The sequence below is a fragment of the Psittacula echo genome (assembly GCF_963264785.1).
Source record: "Psittacula echo genome assembly, chromosome: 1".
Lineage (NCBI taxonomy): Eukaryota > Metazoa > Chordata > Aves > Psittaciformes > Psittacidae > Psittacula > Psittacula echo.
In genome coordinates this window covers 131,870,061-131,892,351 of record NC_137735.1, presented here as the reverse complement: position 1 = coordinate 131,892,351, position 22,291 = coordinate 131,870,061, and the positions used below count along the sequence as shown (strand labels likewise).

Here is a 22,291-nt window from a genome sequence, read left to right as displayed (position 1 = left end):
ATTTTTATTTGAGCAATGGTATAACTTTTCAAAGATAACGTGTAAAAAATTCATGAAATCTACCTCACTGTTATTTTCCATAGGGCGAGCTGTGTATGCATAAGGAGTAAAAATATACAGATACACATACATACAATCTGCTTCATCTACCTTGCATCTATCTGGGACCAGACTTAAAATATTCTGCAGTTATTGTTGTTATTTTAAATAATAATTATAATTAAAACTAATATCACAATATTCCAGTAAAGAGAAATCCACATCTCCTTATCAAATTTGAGGCAGTAAAAAAAAAAAAAAAAAAAGCTGTTTTGAAAATTGTATTTTTCAAGCCAAGTGAGAATTTAAGGTTGTGTCAGACTCTGTCAGAGCATAGTGCAGTATAATGCAATATAGTTCTTCAGTTCAAATCTGTTTTCAATGTGCTTATGCATGCCATCCTGAGAGGACCAATTGTAGATACAGAAAGGCAACATTAGTTTCCATTCCAGCAATTCTAAATAGCCAATTTGTCCTAAAATTGCTTACCTCAGATATATTCCCAAGTGTAGAACTGGCAATGTAAGAAATTCAGAGTTATTGGCCTGACTTAAGATGGGATGAATATGCAAAGGAAATCATATCTGAGGGATTCTTTTGTAATTCCGTATCTTCCTCTAGAATATTCTCAAACTTCCATTTCTGATCCTAGTTATAAGTACAAGGGTGAAAACAAGCCACAGGGGAAATAGCAGAGATATTTAGATAAACTATCCAAATATTCAATATCTCACAACATTACTTTCTTTGTTTTGGTTTTCATTTCAACCAAGTAATTGTTTTGGAGGGTGCCATTATTTGAATTTTTGCTAGCGACTAGTTTCAAAATAAGTCAATCACTTCCCATGTTTTCATTGTAGAGTGTGTTAATGATTTTCCTAGAATGTGGGTAAGGAAAACAGAAGCTACAGCTCCGAATGTCAAAACAGTTGGAAAAATCAATAAGCTTTCAAACATCATACCTTTTCCACAGGTCTTTCACAGGTACATTTCCACCTCAAATGTAGGATTATGATCTTACAGAATGACAATGATTTTAATTAGATCAAGATTGTCCTACTGAGGAAGGCAACCCAGCTGTCACACTGATTACAGATATGAAAGCTTAGAAAGACCTCCCCTCCTCCAGGGGATATGTGTCTCTAATAGCAATATGGGACAGCGTTTAAAAAATACAGGTAGCATAGGTCAAGATTAAGCTGACAGTAATTTATCCATTTTGATGAAACTCTTCAGCTTGCTGCTCTCTGACTTGCTGCTGTGATGACCTGGACCTTATAAGTAATGAGAAGGCTCACAACATTAAATTCTCACAACAAGTTGTGAATAGTATACTCATCATTATTCTGATTGTAACATGTTAGAGATAGGAGTATGTATAGGCACAAAGCCTGCTGAGGTAATTTTAAGCAACCATGCCAAGGGAAATGTGTCACAGGGGCACAGACTTGACCAGTTTTGACAGATTAATCTGTACCATCCTGAAGCCAACTCCAGTATTTCTTTAGAGGTGGTTGGTTTTGTGGGTTTTGGTTTGTGTTTTTGCGGGAGAGGAGGGAAGGGATAGGAGGCATCAGGGAATTACTTTCTCCCTTTACTTTCCTCCTGATCACCTGAAATTGTTTAAGAGCATGCTCACAGACTATTTCTTTTCTAGTAAAGGATCAGCTGTAGAGTCCTAAGTCTATGATAGCTCATATGGACTGCGGAATCATAAACAATCAGAAACTGGGTGTGGATTCATTAAAGTCCTGAAAAATTAGTCATACTATTTTATGAATCAGAAGGGAATGCTCTGCTTGAATATGATTAGTTACTACCAGGGCCTAAACTCAGTTTTACTTTCCAACAGTACAAATTCATCAGCATGCCACAAATACCTCCACGAGATTTAGTTAGCTTTGAACAGAAAGAATGAAGCAATGTTTGATAGGTTCACACATCTTCACTACATTGTTAATTTGGGCTTTTGCTCTGTTCTCATTCATACAAGAAAGCCTAGGCTAAGTTTAGCAGTACTTCAAAATGAAAAGTCCAACTTGAGCTGTGGTATGCGAGTCAGTTCTGTCCTGATTTTGAAGTAAGGATGCAGTGAAAACAAAATTAATTAAGCTTCCAAAAACACAAGTTCCCCCCAAATTTTGAAAAGATCAGAAGAGACTCAGCCAAATGAAGCACTAAAAAGTCAGAAAATATGTTCACAGAAGTCCCAAACACAAGTTCAGAGCTGTACTTGAGCTTCAGCATGTGATATATAGTTCAAATATCATTTGAATGACCTGAATGCATGCAAAAAATTAATACAAATGTGATATATGCAAGTAGGGTGACCTTGTCTTTTTTCTTCTCCTTTTCCTATGAAACATTTTTGTAGAAATATCTGGTCATCTGCTGAAAGACAAATTAATCTTGAAATTACATGTAAGACAATGCATTATTCATCATATATTTCTGAATTCATTAGGTACTGATTTTTACAACTCAGAACAAATCCCACATATTCTTATATCATTAGTCATCATTATAAAATACTTATCCAAAGGAATGTAGGCTTTTAACACAGAAACAGACAGAAAAGTGTATTCAATTTTAAAATGCTCGGCTTGGGAAAACAAAAACGTGCCACTTATTCGGTAGTCATGAATGATCTATTGTTCTGTTCTTTTATGTCACTGCCTTCCCAGATTATCCAAGGGCAGAAAAAAGTTTTCATCTGCTGTAAAATTCTGGATAGCCTGAACAGTACATCAGACTATTAATTTGGCAGCATAAATTTCACCCAGGAATTCATTACAGATTAAGAGCTCACTTTTGCCTCAGATCAAATGTTTAATCATTTGAACTAGTTGATGTTTTTTCCAAGTCTCAGAGTGAACACATGCTGATACTGGAGTTCTTTAGGCTTTTTCATGTTGCAGTTGAATTTTAAAGAAGCAAATGAAAAATGAAGCTCATATCTGAAAAAAGTTGACAGCTCTGGGAGCCAAAAGTTAGGCAATTCCATTACTGAAGTAAAATATGTTATATTCTCAGACAAATGTTTTAAATAATGGATAATTTGTCGGGCAATTTTAGGGGTTTCTCCATATCTAACTAGATTAACCGTGTTCTAACTACCACTGGTCTGAAATGTTCACCATTTAGAGTTATTGATAACTTCTGCAGTTGACTGCCAATTTGATGCCTCTGTTCTCATTTCCATTGACAAATCTCCACAGTTAATGTCATTAGTATTTGGATAGACGTATGTGGGTTATGAAGTCTAGCATCACTCAACTAAAGTAACCTTAAAACAAGTGCTTGGTTTAAGAGTACTCCCAGGAATTACTAATATTCCGGACATCAGAACTGGCTACAAAGCACAACACATTTTCAAATTCCTACAACAATCTGAACACCACAGACAAAGCTGTAAATAAAAGTGCCAAAGGAAGGTAGTTCAGGTATATTGCCAATGATTCTCTCAGCAGGACCTTGTTAAAAGTTATAGCTGATCTGAAAAGTCCCACATCACAAAGAAGGGGGAGAAAATTCAGGAAGACGGGAATATTTATTTGAATACCAAATCTGGTCATCAGTTTAATCCTGATTATGTCAGAAGGACATAACAAACAGGTACCTGACCCTTTAATGACAAGAGGAACATGAAGCCTGCCTCTAGTTGTTGCCATTCTCCAGTGCTTCTCTAAAATATGAGAAATACATTTATTTCTTAAACTGATGTCTGTACAGAACATGAAGAGTACCATAGAGGTATGGTACTACTTCTAGTGGTACTTCTAGTGGAGAGAATGTTAATGACATTGGCCAAGAAGTCTCTTAGCCAAGGTCAATGAGGTAACGCAAAAGACAACGTCGATTATCTGGCATAATAAAAGATATTTTGCACGTTAAAAGATTCCTTCTTGGAATTACTTGTATTGGAACATATCAAAGGAAACAGTTAAAGTTGAAAAAATAGTTATACTTGAGACAAGTAATAGTGACCACATCAGAATTAAATTTAGCTGTCTGAGAGGAGGAATAATAATGAAAAAGAAAAAATCAAAAAGAGAAAAATTAACCTTATGACATGAAATTTCAGAAGACATTTGATTCCAAAACAAAACAAAACATGTAAAAATATAATAAAAAGGACAAAAATAATTTAAAGTTAATTTAATTTTTTTTATTAATAGCTGGAAGTTACACAAATGCATGAACCTAACGTACATTTTCCTTGACTTTGAAGAATCATGAAAGTAATCTAAAAACCCCACAAAACAAAGCAAAGCAGAAAGAGTTTTAGATTTTTTATTTCTATTTTTTTCCATCAATCAAAAACCATTTTTAAAAAAGAAACAGCCAACTATGACACATGAATTGATAGGGATTCGATGCATGAACAGGTTATGATGAAATGACAAATTAACATGCATCAGCTGACCTGTGATAAAAGGGTGCCTCTGAATTTGACCCCAAATTACAATGATTATGTGAAGCAACTTTAATGGACTTGCAGCAGGCTTCGAATATGCACCCTAATGCCACATGGTTTGCTAAACTGCTGCAAACTGTGTGTCCCTGAGTCCTTTGTGATTTGCAAAGTTACAGTAAAATCTGAAAAACTAATAGTCAAACTCAAAACCAGATAAATTATCTGCAGAAGGATGCATAAATTACCTGTGCTACCTTGGAGTAAATGAGCAACTAACATTTCCTTGTACTTGTTTTTGCAACAATAATTTAAGCAAATGCCTCTTCAAGACATATTTATTTCAAGTATTTATGATAAACCTGTGTCCTAGAGAAAAAGTACCACTTTAACTCACTGATAATTATTAAGGAGTTATCAGCACTTATTGACATTCATCAAAAAACAATTTTGCCAAACTTGAGCACTCTTAAAATTGGGGATCAGACTTTCCAAAAAAGCATGCAATATTTCAAGGAATAAGTGCAAAGTTCTTTCAATTTACTGCCTATTTTGTCCAATATTAGGCAATATTGGAAAAATACTGTTTTTCAAGAATTCTCTGCAATGTTGAGCACCATATTTTTTAAAAACTAAAGCTTATTCTTAAAAATCTTTACATTTCAGAACCTATGACTTAAAAAAATGCTGTACCTCAATTTATTAATATGGAAGTCTCAGCATTGCTAAGACAGTTTGTATGGGATTTCTGAATTAAATACTTAACTGGTAGCAAAAGTAAGTGTTCTTGTGGAGACTAGAATTGATAGACAACACCCGTCATTTTCTCTTTAAAAGTATTGCTACTGTTTCTGAGAACTGAGAGACCACTAGGCCTGTTTTTACATTCCTATGCTATCTGCAAAATTGAAGTTAATTAACAGTATCTAGATAAACATTACAAAAGAATAAATGGCAGCAGCTTAAGGAGAAATTTGGTTTTATCAGCACATTAGAATTTTTGGAATGCATTTACAGCACAATCAATAAAAGGAAAAAGGTTAATTTATCTGACCTAGTATATCAAAGCACTTTAAATAAAATGCTGCTGTACTGAAGTACTTTGGAGGTTACTAACTGATAAAATTGCTTGTTAGCACAACATAAAACAATTTATTACTAGTTTATCACTCAGAACTGAGAGTGACACCATCTAAGATAATACAAAGTAAATAGAGAATGCTTTTGTTTCTTTTTACCCTTACATTAAAACATTCTCAGATAACCATAGATTTTATTTTTAATCTTGCTTGTGTATACACTTGTCATCTGTTAGCCTGATAAGCTTCTTTGTTTGTTTGTTTGCTTATAACTGTTCATATTACTGTTTTGGTGAAAACTATCTGATATTGGTATAGTGGGCTTGATTTATATTACATAAAGCCCTGTCTCACTAGGCTGGCTATCTGATCTTTAAAATTCCCAGTCCATACATTTTTCTAGCAATGACTCTTTCATCTCTCACAGTCATATAGAGCTTATGTGGTCTTTTTTTCACACATGTTCTTTTCCTTTAACACTGTGTTGATCTGGGCAGCCTTCTTCAGTTCTGGGTTTTTTGTTTTAGCATTCTCTTTCTAGAAAGCTCCATATGTATGCACATCTCCAAGACTCCTGTGACAATAAGATTATGTTAAAATCCTACACGGAAGGGCTGAGGTAAAAACCTTAAGCCATCTGAAAGCAAGGACTATCACATAAACTCTCTTCCAGATACTCATTTGTTGCACAATCCCTAATTATTGGTAAAGGACAACAAAAATAAGAACCAAACCACACTTTTTTTTTTTTTTTTTTACTTTTGATCCTTTTAATACTTGAAAACATGAACTTAGTGCCTTTAACTCATACAATATGAAAATATCTTTAGTCTAAATTGTGCTTGGTGATGAGGTGGGCTTCCTAGAAAGAGCTACCTGTAACACAGGAAAAGACTGAAATTTCCATAGGAACTATTGTAAAAGATAATTGTATTACCACTGAACTAACAGTAGGCTATCTGACTTCACTACAGAAATACCAGTGTGGAAGGACTAAAAGAGAGGATGATGATTTATCATAGTAATTATTATTTGATTCTTTTCTGATGAAAACAAGTCCAAATTCCTAAGAAAATCAGGAGTCCTTGATCACTCTGCTCCTTAGGACACAAACCATTTATCACTTTCAAATTTATTGGGAAAATGGTGGGGAGTAAGGGTAGTCTACAAAACATTTAGATTTTCCAAGTTTCATGAAACTCAGTAGTTAAGAAATGGAAATACTCCATTAGATCCTTAACCAAATAGGAGAACAAAATTAATGTCCAGTTAATCCAATTAGCAGGCAGCTGGGCAATTAACACATGTAAACTGACTGGTCAACAAGCACATGTAGAAACAATCATACCTTTGCTACTTTTTGTCCACCTTAGAAGCCAAAAATGGGGTTAATGAATATAAAGAGTTCTAGGAATAGTTTTGAAGGTTACATGAGAGAGAAATAGTTGCTATAAAGGGGGATTTTAGTGTCTGGGATACCATTATGTGCCGTGCAGTGGGAAAATATTAGGGATGAGGAAAGGTGAGTGTGGTTTTGGAAGGATTAAGTGACTTGTTAAGAAAGAGAGATACTAAAAAAGCTAGTGATAAAGAGAATATGGTCTTAGACTATTTCAGCAGGTTAAGGAACAAAGGAAGCCCAAGCATATAGGAGACTAGAATACATTTCTTTCACTTTTCATGTTTATTTCAGCTTTAATGATTGCCTGCTACTGAGGCATGTACTTGTTAATGCTTATTTCTGATGTCAAACATATTTCAGTCTCACTAAGCAAAAAATCCAGGTAGTTAGAAGGAAGTTTTATTCTCACATGTAGGTTACATAATTCTACTGGGAAAAAAAAAACAAACTTTTTTTGATTTAGCAAGACTTAAACACCTGAGGATCCCAGGAGCTTGGTGAAAGTTTTTCATAAAACTTCAAAGTGAATCCAGATTTATCAAATCTAATAGATTATTAACACATTATTGGTGATCCAATCAGCTCAACAGAAAAACTCTCAATGAAAAAAAAAATAACTGTAACCCTTCTTTCCCCCAAAAAATTATTTAATTATAAAAGATTTGGTTTAAAATTGCACACAGACATGTTTTACAGGTATTATGGCTTCTCTGAGTCACATTGTATCTCTAATGTTCACCATCCAAGATAGCTACCAGCAGTTGTTAGGTCTTTGTTGAGTTTCACCATTTATGTTTTCTGCAGGTGTGAGGTCTTTCCAAGGGTAAAAACCAGTAATTGCTTAGGTTAGGAACTGATCAGTTAACAAGTCCAATCAACTATGTTAAGGTCAGCCTCAAGGCTTTCTAATCCAATTATACAAGCTGCTCTCAGGAGCTACCTCCACTCTTTAGTACTCTCAGATGCATTTTTAAAAATCTGTAAACAATCCTGTAGTGACTAAGTAGTATCAGCATTGTTACAATCCCTATGAAAACAACTGCAGAACTCCACGATGCCAACAGAAACACACGATTACCCTGTGCTACTGCAATGCAGCTACAACCACGATTGTGGGACTCAGGCAGATGTGGTAATAGCTAAACTCTGCCATCAAAATTACAATGTTTGACAAGAGCAGATCTTACAGAACGAAGGACCAAATACTTACAAAGAAAACCACTGTGATAGGTTTTTCACAGAAATCAACTGTGATTGATCAAATCTGCAGAAACTTCCCATCATGTTGTGAACAGTTAAGCACAGAAGCCAGGTGACACCAACAAGGCTGTAGTAGGATTTCAGTTATGGATATAATGTACGACTAATTCAGAAAAACCCTGAAGAACCTTTTTGTCACAAACTAGAAATCTACTTTTTTTCATGTTAATTTACAATTTACTCCTTTTAAAGTATAAAACATGCTAAGACATGACAAATCTAAATCTCAGATATTCTCCATGGGTCCTGCAATATTCCCAGGCAATAATATCAGATATCAGTATGTGTCAATATGTCTGTTACCTTTCAGCTATCCTAGGGTAGATCATTTCTATGCTGCTATCAAATTCACAGCGCACTTCAGGAGCCGTTTCACAAGAATGCATAAACATCAGTTATTACTGTTTTCAGATCTCCATGCTGCAAGATTTTTGTTTTGTTTTGCTTTTAAATTAAGAGTATAAGGAGTTTTCAACAGCCCAGAGATCTAATTTTACAGCTCAAGGGCTTTAGTGCTATTACACATTAAAGCAGTATACGTGAAATCACAGAAAAAAAAATCTAATCCATTAACCTGATATTATGAAGTAATTTATGTTTTCTAACAAAAGGGTTGTTCCATGTCAAGAAAATTATAGAGACCTCATATAGCACTTGTAACATCTATTTCACAATTCCAAATGACACGTACCCACAAATATTAGTGTTCTATATAACCTATATAAGAAACATTTTCTGAAAATACCATTTTCTTTGTAACAAAGTCTCAAGCCTTTCCAGAAGTGTTTTAACCAAATAATAAAACAGAAAGTGAAATTACACACATAAATCGAAATTGTCAGAGTTTCATGTTGCTTTTTAATGCCTGAGGTATGGGCAAAATAGAACTTTTGTTGTGATTGGTTTTAATCAATCATTCTACAGGGACGACCAAAAAGGATCTGTGCCTTAGACTTTGATCTTGCAAACAAACCCCAATTTAACTTTTAATCAATGGAGTAATTTGTCTGATTAAAGATACACACATGATCAACTATTTATAGAATCAAGTTTTAGGATATGGTCTATATAGCTGCTTTGTGCACAGTTAAAATAACTTAAACAGCTTGTATGTAACCTCTGTTTATTGCTGCTTCTTGGCCAAAGAGTAGCTTGAGCTCTGGCAGGTAGCTATGAGAGGCTCACCTATTTCAATATGATAGTGAATCAGTTTAGTCTAAGCTGTTCTGAAAGCTGCTTAAGTCAGTATATCATGCTTAACCAAAATCAACATATTGTGCTTAAACAAAGTCAGCATATTGTGCACTGGTGCAGACGTAGCACACATGGGTCATTCCTGTGGTCCAGAGATAGATGTGTGCAGCAGCTGTGGTAACCACTTACATTGCTCAAGTCACTGCTCAAGTGAGCGCACATTCACCTTCATTTTCCAGACCAGATCAAAGACACACTACTTAATAATATATTCACTTATACTTTATCAAGGCAATACTGCTGCAGCTTGTAAGCTCTGCAGTAAGTCATTCTCAGTTAAAGGGCTTTATCCTTGCTAGTGTAACATCCTAGACCTATCATCAGATATTCAACTCAAATCCATCTCACCTATTTTTATCTGAGTGGAAACTAGGCCTCTGGTTTAAGCTGACAATTATGCTCCTTCTATGCTCAGGAGAGACAGAAATACACTTCCAGGCTAAGTGCAACAACCAAATGCGTCAGTATTTCAGAAAGTCAGGAGCAAGGAGTACTCTGTCAACTCTTCAGTCACAGAAGTTTACGAGAGGTTTGCTATTGTAACAGTGAAATAAGGATTCTGTTCTATTTTTATTAGTTTCATATATTTAAGAACACTGTGAATTTAAGAACACAGTGCTGCATTCAAAGATGTTGGATAACTGTTCTTTACTGTAACTGTTTATTTTATCTCCTGCACGTGAAGCATTTTATTTGTAAGAATTCAAGCATTTTACAAGTGAAATAACCTATTGTAGTTTTTGAGTGTTGACCCACAGAAGCTTCAGCAATTCAACAAGGAATACTATGGAATCAATAAAGAGCTTGTGACTGTTTACAGCCTGGTTCTAAGCTACAATAAATGGTCAACCTGCTGAATACTTTCACACCTCCTTGATAGTATGTTTAGAAAGTATTATTATCCCAGATGCTTGTGTAACCTGAAAATATGCAGAAGGACATGGTCATGCCTAAGATAAGCAAAGAAGAGAAAATAATGACTTACTACATGTAAACAGGCAGATAAAGACAAGATCTTTTTTCAGCAAGAACATTAATAAGAACAAGATCTCTAAGACAGCTTATGTCTCTGGGCTCCCAGACAGCACATATTTTTAGGGTTTGCATCTTATCGTTCTCAATCAACTCAGATGAAATATTTAATACAAAAAAGAATGGGTTTATTTTCCTTTACTCTTTCCTTTTACCACACACCTATGGGAAAGCACTTAGCTCAATCATAAATAAAGGGCTACAGGAGCTCATGGAATTGAGCAACACTTGCTAACCTTTAGCTTTCTGGCTGAAAAATTACCTTCAGTGATGACCCCAGTGAATAGTGCTATCTGGAATAATTCCTTCACATCAGGCAACCTATTATTTTACTATTATTACGTTTTAGTAGCACTGCTGGGAGAAGCCATTAGTTAAAAGAGGAACAAGGTACTGACCCTTAGGTTTTTGGGGACTGTTGTTTTCTGCAGTTTAAGGCACTTTTCATTCATTTTGTACAATTTCCTTTCACCAGTGTCAGGAAGATCAGAGTAAGAGAAAGGCAATATCTCTGTGATGTTTATTGCACATCAACAAAAAAAAGATATATTTACAGCTGCATTCACCATTTTACTAGGCCTATTAAACAAATGTGTTGTAAGAAAAAGCCTATAAAGCAAACTTAGCAACAGTAAAAAGCCCATTGTTTGACTCCCCACTGAAGCTTCAATTGCTTCACAGTAGGAAGTCAGAAATCCTTTAGATAAAAATAAACAGAAGATGTAGAGAATAGATACATTAAGGATGTTAAGAGGAATGAAGTCTTCTTTCACTGAATGCCTGTCCCCCAAGCACTGGTTCCTTGGTTTAGAGAATTATTTTGCAAATAATTTGCAAAAAAACCCCATTACTATACTAGAGGTATCCAATCTAGTACCTTTCAAATTTGTATGTAATCATTTTTTTCTGGTGGGGACTTAAAGAAATAGAAACAGAGGATAAAGTTTACATGCTGCACTGAATGAGCAAATTTCCTAAAACTAGAAATTCTTCACTACTGATGAAGTAGAAATGTTAACAACGTGATTTCACAAGGATCATAAACATCTATTTTTCCTTAGCAGCTGCTGTTGCCAAAACACAGTCTGAAGAAGACTATATATTCCCTGTCATCAAATTCTTATAAATAATGAACATCTTCTGCTCATCAGTGATATTTATTTTTTTCTTTCTCCTGTATTTGGCTAACAAGCTTTGTTTGGCTGAGTTTGCGGGGGTTTATTTTTAGTGAGCAACTTTATTTTGCCTTTTATTTCTTCTGTATTTTGACATTTAATACTCTCGGGGATCTTTTGAACTATACTGCAATTGATCACACAAAGAACAAAAATCTTATATCTCTCATATAACCTCCCTTGACAGGAAAGATACCCTTCACGTCTAGGTTTCTGATATAAAAACTCCTATCAAGCAAATTCAACTAAGAATGGTAATACAACTTTAGAAGTTAGATGTTGTATGTCTATGGAAATTTAGTCTTTGCTATTATGCTATTACAGAGTTTCCTTTATGTTGACTTTTTAACCTGCAGAAGTATTGAAAACTTTAATCCATTTCTTGATATTGAAGATCTAATTATCAGGACTCAAACGGTGACAGGCAGGTGAGTTACAGAAAGTGCTATGGCACCAAGTTTCTCTATGGAAGGCAAAGGGACAACAGAGCAGTGAGTATTGCTATTTCCTGGTAAACTTCATTGATTTTGTACTGTGAAATATGAGGTAAAAGGATGGTACTTCCACTAGGCAAATGAAGTTTTAGTCTGAAACACTGCACTGAATTCAAGGACAAATCTTAGGTCATTGTATGTAACTGGAAGACTCCTGTTGGCTTTTAATAAGATTTGAGCAGATTCTGATTGACAAAAGAGGCAATAAAGCATACCAAGTACTATATTGAGACAAGGTAGCAAGATGTGACATAACCAACCACCAGTTATCTGCTTTCACCTGAGAGTAATAAAAAGTAATCTAAAAATGAGATTCAATTTTTAGGCCATCAAAAATTATTTTTCAGCTACCTGAGTGATCCAAGTTTTGCAGCTATTGGCTACACACACAGTCTGCGTATCATGCCAAGGTGAAGATGTTTGGCAGGCATAATTTTGTTGACATTTTTGTGGTTACAGAACTCCTGTACATACTTGCACAGAAACTGTAAAAGAAACGTTTTACATGCCATTATATTCCTGAGGTTCTACAAATTACAGGTAAGACAAGAATGAGAGTCTAGAAGAGAAACAAAGATTCATCATTAAGATGATATATTCACCAGAGCAGTATGGCTAAACAGTGCATCCAGATGCCTGATCATAACTGCTGCAGTTTATAAATCCTTTGAAAAGGTCTAGCATCAAGAAATGTAACAGAGAAACCCTGAGAAGAAACAGAGAAGCCCTTCGTCATGTTTATAATGTCATTTTCATACAAAATTTCTTACAATAAAATAAAATCATCTCAAAACACTTTAGGGGAATTTTATAGACATGAAAATTATCATAGGGTGAGAAAAAACTGAGCACATTCCTGCTTTACATTGTTTTAAAGGGGAGAAAAAGTCTTTAGACTACTATAAAACAGCTTGCCAAAGGGATGCATCATGAGTGAAAGAATATCAGTTTTTTGCTTCATCAAAACTAACAGAAGAGGAGAAAAATAGTGAAGTCAGCCTTCAACTGAATTCCTTAAGAGGTGAAATAGCTCTTTCAAAGTAAGAATTTTTAGGTTTGAGGATCAGAAGAACCAAGAACAAGGGACAACAGAATTTGTCAATGTGACACGATAAAAGTGGGGAAAACATAATTTGGTAATATTTGGTTTTGAAACTATGCTCCCAGACAATTTATGATGGTTTTGCTTTAACGTACATAAAAAAATCATTCAGTTCTTCAAACTGAGTCTCGGTGATGACCATTTACTTTTCTATCAATTTAATAAAAATTTCATTTAAAAAACTTCTCAAATATTATTTCTTCAAAGTTATCTATCTCCTTTCTTTAGAGGAACTTGGACTTATAACTAACTACACTACTGCTTTTTTTATAATGCATTATTTTCATTCTTTTTCTGTTTTAACATTTTCTTTCGTGTTTAATCATGTATACTTAACTGATTATTGAAATGTTAAATACTAACTAACCAACACAAAATATTGTAACTAGTATACATAAGAGGGCTTTTTTCTTGTAAAACAAAGATAATAATCTTTATTGCTGTAGGCTATGGATTTCTTTAAGAAATTAAGATTTTTCTAATTAACGCTGGCTGCATGCTATAACTTCATTATATTTACTTGGTTACATGAAGAAAACCAGGGTGGCAGCTTAAATAATATTTAGTATTCCCATCGCACACTTTTGGAATATTTATTGAACAAAAGCTTCTCAAAGGCCTGACACAGATGCTCACCCTTGCACAGCTTCTTGTAAACCATACAAACAGCATTAATCCTATTTCCATTCAAGGAAAATGTAACGCTTGCTCTCAGTGAAATAACAATGAATACAATATGTGATGAGGAGTTTAAAATAGCAGATGGTGTTATCACTTTGAAAGCAGGGAGGTAGCTCCATAGAAGCAGCAACGTGCAGGATATTCTGGTCTTGCACCTTCAGATGGTACTTAGTTCTTTAGAGCAAAAGCAGGAAAGTGATTGATGTTACACAGCAAACAGTCTGCTTCTTGCATCCCCAGTGGTGGTGCTTATCACTTCAGAGTTCTGCTCCAGCAATACTTACAGAAGCCTTTGTCAACAAAACATAGTTATGAAAGGAAGTAGCATGGATTCTCTGCCAAAAAAATTCCTGTCTTTGTGAGCAAGTCCCTCTAGGATTACTTGGAAACACTCCTGAACTTACTGCTAGTCACCTCTTGTGATACGTATGAATAATAAACCCAAGTTTGATTTATTTTTTTGGTAAAAAATGAGTTGTCCAGTGAGAGAAGGGATGCTAAAACTCTCCTATGTACCCCACAAGTGGTGCAGAGATATTTGTGTATCTTTCCCTAAGATATTTCTAAGCTGTCATTGAGTTCAACATGGACTTGGGAATTTGGGTAAAAAGAGATTGCTTATTACAATTTTGGTTATTGGCTCTTATTCCCAAACACATTTAGATGTGGAGCCATAATAAAGGCTAATACAGGTCTTTACTTACTAAACCCTTGGAATTATACTGCTTTTCAACTCACTATAAGAAAACTCCAAACTTCAATCAATTCTTCAATATACACACATGTATTTTATACATTCATATATATGCATGTATATGCATACATGTAATAATCTTTTCTTTTTACACAGATTTCTCTGGACTATATGTAAGCATAGACCACAGGCTAAATCCTTATTCTGTTACATATTCAAGATGATGCATATCTATCATGAATTAACATCTTTCTCAAACTTAAATTTGCCTTGGTAGGAAAAATAATCTTTCCTACTTATTCAAAACCAAATTTCTATTACAGTGAAAGCTGCTAAAAATAAAATAGACATTTTTGTGCATGAAACTGAATTAGACATGATTCAGTTATGGGTCATGTGGCTAGTTATTAATTAGCTATCATTTATGTGGCCAGATGATTAGTAATGGAAAATCTTCTATTTGAATATACTTACCTAGGTCCGGATTCACAAATATCTGTCTAAAAATTCCCTACATTTGTATTATTCAGTTTAGCCATCAGTCCCTGAGTAAATGTTGCTGCCACCTAGCTAGAGAACAGGCACAGGAGGATATCATGGTTAGGCATGATGAAACTCCTAGTATTAATCAAAATGAATTGTGTATTACAATTATTAAGAAAGTTATAGGAGGTGTACTGAAAGTCCGGCTCCTGCAAATGACAATGAAGTTTTTTCTGCTGTAACAGACCACAGCAGCCCTTAAACATGATTAGCCAGCCCTAACAAACCAAAATCCTTCTACATTAAATGTTTCATATTACACATTCTACATATTAACATCTATATATGAACATGGAGAGGATAACTTTACTTCTTTAATTTTTCTTTTCAGTTCTCCCTTCCTTAGTTGTCTGCTGCTATTGTTTGAAATATTTATGCTTGGACAATAAATTTTCTAAGCTATATTATTTCCTTCTAAATTCAGTCGGTTCCTTCCACCTGCTGCTTCTTGACTTTACTGTGGAAAGTAACAAGCGGTTCCTGCATCATGTTATAGATAGACATTCAGATGGATAAGACAGGAACAACTGCTACTTGACCCTACCTTTTCTAAACAAGATGTGTCCAGTGCATAGGTACATAACCTGGGATATGATGATGACAAAATCCCTCAAGTCACTCCAGAGCAATGTAAATGGGTAAAACCGACAACAGATCCCTCAAGATCTGCAAATTTCACCACATAACTGGCTATACCAGGTCCCACTGCAGCAACAAAATTGTACAGACTGCTGTAGGGGCTCATCAGCTCAGTTTCATACAGTATTAGCTTTGCTTTTTACCATACTCACAAACGAGGCAACAAACCACAAACAGTTAAATACGCTGCAGAACACGCATAATGTTAGATTTATACTATTACATACTTCGTGGCCTCTTCAGGCCTACATGTTTCTAGTGTAGCTCTGTTAGGCTTGTATAAATATATCTCTCCTGTCCTCTGGAAACCCAATCCATTTCAATCTGTAATGAAAACAGTTTCTTTTTAACGTGCAATGTGCGCTGATTTCACCTTAATTATATATTTCCCATTGCGAGAACTCAAACTGTGGGATACTGGGAAAGAATTTAACCAGCAGCCTATAAAGAATAAGGCTGAAGCTTGGCTTCCATTAACACCTCATTAGGCAGAGTCTGTACTGAATGTAAAATGAGCTAATGATTTTTAAATATAGTTGTCAACCTATAACTTAATAATGAAGAAATTTATTTCTCTCTAATACTGAGCAAGCAATACTACACTTTTATCTCTATGAATCAACATGAAGCTATTGAAGTACATTATTACCCCAAGCAAGATCTTCACTGGTCATCATCAAACACTGACCTTTAATGCTATCATACCACTAATACCACAAGTGGTACTAATTGCTGTGCAAATTTTCTGATAGCAACAAGCTGGCAGCTTGTGGAAAACACCAGGTTATAAATATAGTTCAGCTTGCTAAAAATGAAGTTAGAACCATAAAATGACTGTTAGGTGGTTACAGGATTAATTCTAATCCCATATAAATGAATAGCAAAATTCTTATGTTTGAGTTTACTGTGAATAAAGACCATCCTCTACCTTACCAAAAAACACCATTACTCTTTGCATTAACTTGACAGGTTTTACAGTAGTTCAAGAATGCAGAGCTTTAATTCCCACTGAAGCTGAGTAAATGGCTACAGAGTCAAGCAGGGGTTGCACAATATATCCTTTAATTGGCAAGGGGATTGTGGTATTCCTATCCATCAGGTGACCCCTCTGCACAAAGGTTAGGACATGATCTTGTTGCAGTGGCTTTAGAGATATACATGCGCTGCAGGTGAAGCTTGGTTTATGGTGAGAGCAAAAAGCTGTCATTCACTGTCTTTCTACTACACTTTTACTGAGCATCACTTAGAAATAAAATTAAAAAAATTGAGAATTTATAAAAATCACAGTCTCTAATTCATGGAAGCATTGTCTTGGCTATTTAAAATAACAAGATTTTAAAACAGACCAGTTTTAAGTACTCCATCCATAACAGAAAAAAGTCTCATGTCCATAAACCTCATCATACTTGTCATGGAAGCTTTTAATTTACCAGTTAGTACTAGCCTGTCTTGGTCTGAATCCCAATTAAACACCAGCATCTACAGTAACAAAGGGAGGCAGTGAGCAGGCCTGCCCACTTTCATGTTTCAGGCTATCTGCAGTGGAATTTTTAACTAAATTTACAGCTACTCAACACTGAAAATTTACACATATGGGCTTCATTGTCTGTATCACACAACTCACAGTGCAGGCTGGAGCAGCTTTGTAAAGAGGGTGCATGACCACCTCTTCGTAACTACACCATGCCTAGCTGATACCCACAGCAGCCTTTCCTCTGGAGTAAATGCAATTAAGATGAGAGACCCTCCTGCTGTTCCTGTTTGATTAGTGAATACAGCAACAACATTAACTCATTGTCTTCATGCTTGGTCGCTACATTCTTTTGGCTGGGAGGACTGCAATAGCTGTTCCCAGGGTGCAGGCAGGTATGCCATTTCTAACCTTTGGCTTGGGATATGTGGCCAGGCACTCACTGGTTGCAACACAGCTTGTAAAACCAGTCACATTTCGCAAGTGTGAAAAATGCAACAGGGCATTGTACAAGGAGAAATATAAGATGGTGATGTGTATTTTCGTGGTAGAGAATTTACCTGGGACAGATATTTCCATGTCACTGGATCTGAATGAACTGAGATCAGGCAGGGAAGGTTTGGCCCTCTGTGAGAAATGGATGTTTTAAAATCTCCTTGAAAATATCAGAGTTATGATGTTTTATGGTCAAATTATTGGCTCCCTGCTAAAAATGGAAGTAGTATGCAGTAGTATACACTGATTCCAATCAGGGGAAAAACAATTATTTCTACAAGTGAGCACAGAAGCAGTTAATAGTCGCAGCACCATAATGGGGAGCTTGCCAAAACTGGCAGCTAAGCCGGAGTCCTGAACCAACGTAACAGCAGGTCTATTTGTCTCATATACTGTGCTTTTCTCTTCTCCCTTACCCCATCACAAGCAAACAAATATCAGTAATAACAATACCCTTAGCAAATACACTTAGGAATAAATCAATGTTTAAATGCACATTTTCAACAGCAAGAGATGTGACAGGACTATATAATCAGCATTTGCCAGTGATTCCTACTGTACTCTGTAACCGTAGGCTAAAAAAAGAAGTGGTTTATATTAAAGGGGTCATATAATTTATTTTATTGAGAGCAATTAATTGCTTACTTACAAGACAGCTTTCCATGACAAGTCTTTCTTTAAATCATGTTTCACTGCCCTATAAAAACAAACCCATTCCTTATAGCTTCCTAGCAAGACGTTCAGACCAATTATCCTATTCAGCTTCTCCTTTCTTTATAATTGGTAATTTAGCTTGCTATATAAGGTATAATTAAACCTTGTTTAGACTAAAGCTGTCTACATGTGGAGCTGTAGCTGATACTAATTCTTAAATCTTAGCTATACTTAAAATAGGTATCCTAATGTACTTCCCACTGTTGCAGCTTAGTTATCACTTTCATAACCACAGAAATGTTCTTGAGTGAATTAGCATTTGTTCATTCCCAGCTATGTCAGCAAAAAGGTATTTTCTTTTTATCTCTGTATAACAGGTAATATTAAAACACTACTGATTGGCCAATCATCAATTTATTTTGCACACTTACATTTTTTCACTCCTACTGCAATAACTGTCATATATTTCTAAGTACATAATCTACAAATGTATGTACAGAGAACTGAAATGTCATGGTTCTGAACAGGTGTTTTTATATATACACAGGATTAAAATCAAGTCATAAGGAAGAGTTTAAATCATATGCAATCCAGCACCAAACAAGAAGATGTTCTGAAGGAGCTAAGGAAGAATGCGTCATGCACCCATTCTTCCTTAATAATTTAGAACAAACAAACAAAGTTATAAGTACTCTACATATGTATGTCAGGAAAAAGTAAAATTTTTTTTCTTTGAGTAATTCAGTTAAACTGCAAGCAGACTTACATTGGCAGTCAGTCATTTTAATTATAGTGTGATGACACTTGCTAGTTTAGAAAATGAATCATATGGTTGCACAGGAATTCAGTCTTTTGCCTTAGCTATATTTGTAGATGGATAGAATTCTAAAAGTGAAAAAAGCATTTAATTGTTTAAGGATTACTTGAGGCAAAAAATCTATTTATTCAGCAATAATTTCAGGTTATCTTCTCCATTTCTTTTCCCCTCATTAGAGACCACACATTCTTCTTACAGCATAGAGGATAAAAGAAAATGACAAGCAAATATAACATAGTCTCAGGTTGAAAAATATTTCAGTAGCCTAAAATCATCACTGTGAGTGCCTTAAGCCTCCCTGAATTCAGTAAAGATAATTATGGATGCAGTTTAGGACAAGGAAACAATTCACAAGATTTCTGGACATGAATATATAACTCTGTCAAAGACCATAATTTAACCCCTATGTAATACATTTAGTGAAGCCAATGAACTTGGATTAGCATAAAGTCTTTAAAAACCTGACACACTGACCTACCTTTATGTGATAGACGTAACCTTGGCTGCCTTGTATCTGTTGCATGACATCCAGTCGGTAACTCTAGTAACAAGGCATTTAGTACCAGGATTAAAAGGTCCTGGGCAGATGCCATCCTGGCCAAGATGAAATTCTTGTTCTCTTCACTTAACTGCTGCTGTTTGTTTGCTGTTTTGATGAGTTTTTTAAGGCTCCAAGTTCCACTTCTACTTTCTCAGTGCAGTTAGATCTCTCCCTTTGGTCAGTTTGTGGGGTATCTCTACGGGAAATTCAGGGTTCATCAGAGAAGCACACAGTCTCAGCTAGCCATTTGTCAAGCTGTGCAAATGTCATGTAAAAATATTCCCTCCCTAGGACAATTGTTTATAAAGTGCGAGGACATTCCAAGGCGTTACTCTGTAGTGTTGTGTCTTGAGCTCTCTTTAGTAACTCTGCCAGTGGATTCAGGAAGAAGCTGTATTTTCAGTCCCTCCTGCAAGGCAATTCATTCAGAGAAGGAGGGAGGGAGAGGTGGGGAAAAGAGAAGAAAGCACCCTCCTCCTTGGTGCTCTTCAGAACTCAGCCCCTTGCTCTGACTTGCCAAACAGCTAGTTTTAATTCACCTTTCACCTTTGCTAATTAAAAACAAGAAGTGCCATTCCCTCCTGGAGTTGCAGGATCCACCCAACGGGGAAGCCAGGCTGTCACGCTGCTGTATTTACTGAGAAAGTTCAGGGAGGGTTGAGGCAGTGTACAGTACTAGCTGCTTCTAGGAAGCATTTTAATCCACATGCCGTGCACTGTTTCCCCAATTGCTTCGTGATTTCACGTTGTAAAGCATCAGGAGAAGGGTCAGAATTCCTCCCGTCCCTCCCTTTTGAAAAGTCATTTCAGCCTTTGTTCCCAGCTCAGTTTTAGGGGAGGATCAACCCTTGAATTAACTATTTAAGTACATTATCTCTTTGAGTCATTAAACAGCATGCTATTAAGTGGATCAGAATAAAAAGATTCCAGCTGTATATCTTTTCTTATTTTAAAGAAAAACCTTCTGTTTTGATTTTTTTTCCCAATTGTTGTTTTACTCAGTGGCTTCTCCCCATTGCATTTTAAATGTCTGTAAGTATGGAACCTTAGGCTATCTATACATGCCAGTATATTTACTTTTCAGACTAGATGACTGTAGGATTGGGCAGTATTAAAATAAGTATATAAAGAAAATAAAAACCTGACCAAGCACTGTGATAACATGATAAACAGCATCAGATTTACAAGTGTCAAGCAGCTACCTTTTATATTGCAACTAACAAATAGCAGAAAACTTAATCTCTTTTTCTTGTCATTTGTAACTTAAAAATATACCAATGGCAGGAACTAAATTTTTATGTATCAAGACGATAGATCTATGTCTGGGTTACATTAATTAAGGAATGAAGTTCTCTGTAATTAAGATCTCAAGCATAGAATCACTTCGAATTTTGTGAGGTGCATTTTAGTCATTAATAATTGCACTTTTTTTAATGAGATGGAGCATTAAAGTCATGCTAAGTCTTTATACATCTCATTGTCTTATACAGAAAAAGAGTCTCAAAGAAAGGAAAATTCAAACTAATATATGCATTTGACAATAATACACTCAAACAAATTTGGTAACCAACAAAAGATAATGATATCTGGAGAAAAAGATTTTAATAAGAAATTTCTGTATGCCAGCAAACTGAAAAGAATGCAGTACAATAATATAGTGAAATGTTAATAATTGTAATAGCAGGATACATAGATGGGAGAAGACAGATCTATTCAAGGAGAATAAAAAATATGAACTACTAAGTCAGAAGAAAAAAAAAAGCAACTTTGGTGAAAAGACAGAAGTAAATCATGGGAGTTTTATGTCCTCATGTCTACCTGTTAGTTCTCCAACAGCAAGTCATGTACACATATCTGGGCTTGCTTTAAATCAGCTGGAAACTGTGCCAACAGCAGGTAAACTACAGGAGCAAGAGCTAAATCACACAGCTATTTGCTCTATTTCTTGCACACCACTGCAGGTTGCATTGAATTTTATGCTGATGTGCCAGCTGTCTGCAGTAGCTCAGCATGTGTACTTGAGACATTGTCAGTGGAGAAGGTAATGTAGGCTCTGCCTCCAAACACTGACCTCATTATGAACGAGTTTATCATCTACTCAATGGGATTATTATTATTGGCACTTTCCATAGTACTGAGGCATACAAATGTGCTGCATTTGACCATTAAAATCTGCTGTAAAGGAGCATGATCTGGTGCCTGCTGAGGTTAGTGAAGACTGAAGATTTTCATTTGCCTTTGGATGTAATTATGTGAGTTCTTATTGAAATGTTTGCATTTTTCCTTAAAAAAAAAATAATCAATTATTAGAATTCTCACAGACTCGGTCTTTCTAACCGTAAGTCTGACAAATTTGAACATTTCTGATTCTGAAATAGTCCAAATGGAATTTTTCTTTGAAGGATCTTCATATGGGAAACTCAATACTCCTTCAAATTTAACACATGTATTCTCGAAAAGAACACAAAATCCAAATGTCAGCTCACAGTATGAAAACTAAAAGCA

At 35.4% G+C, this 22,291-nt stretch overlaps 1 protein-coding gene across 1 annotated transcript in view; it reads right to left on the bottom strand.

The window, feature by feature from the left end:
* Positions 1-19,969, bottom strand: part of SEMA3E (semaphorin 3E) — a gene marked incomplete at its 3' end in the record, with an annotated part of 147,344 nt that extends 127,375 nt beyond the window's left edge. The window contains exon 1 of the mRNA XM_080635472.1: positions 19,724-19,969. Within this exon, the coding sequence (XP_080491598.1) occupies positions 19,724-19,838 (115 nt within the window). The 5' untranslated portion in view covers positions 19,839-19,969. The remainder of the gene's footprint in view (positions 1-19,723) is intronic.
* Positions 19,970-22,291: the final 2,322 nt, after the last annotated feature.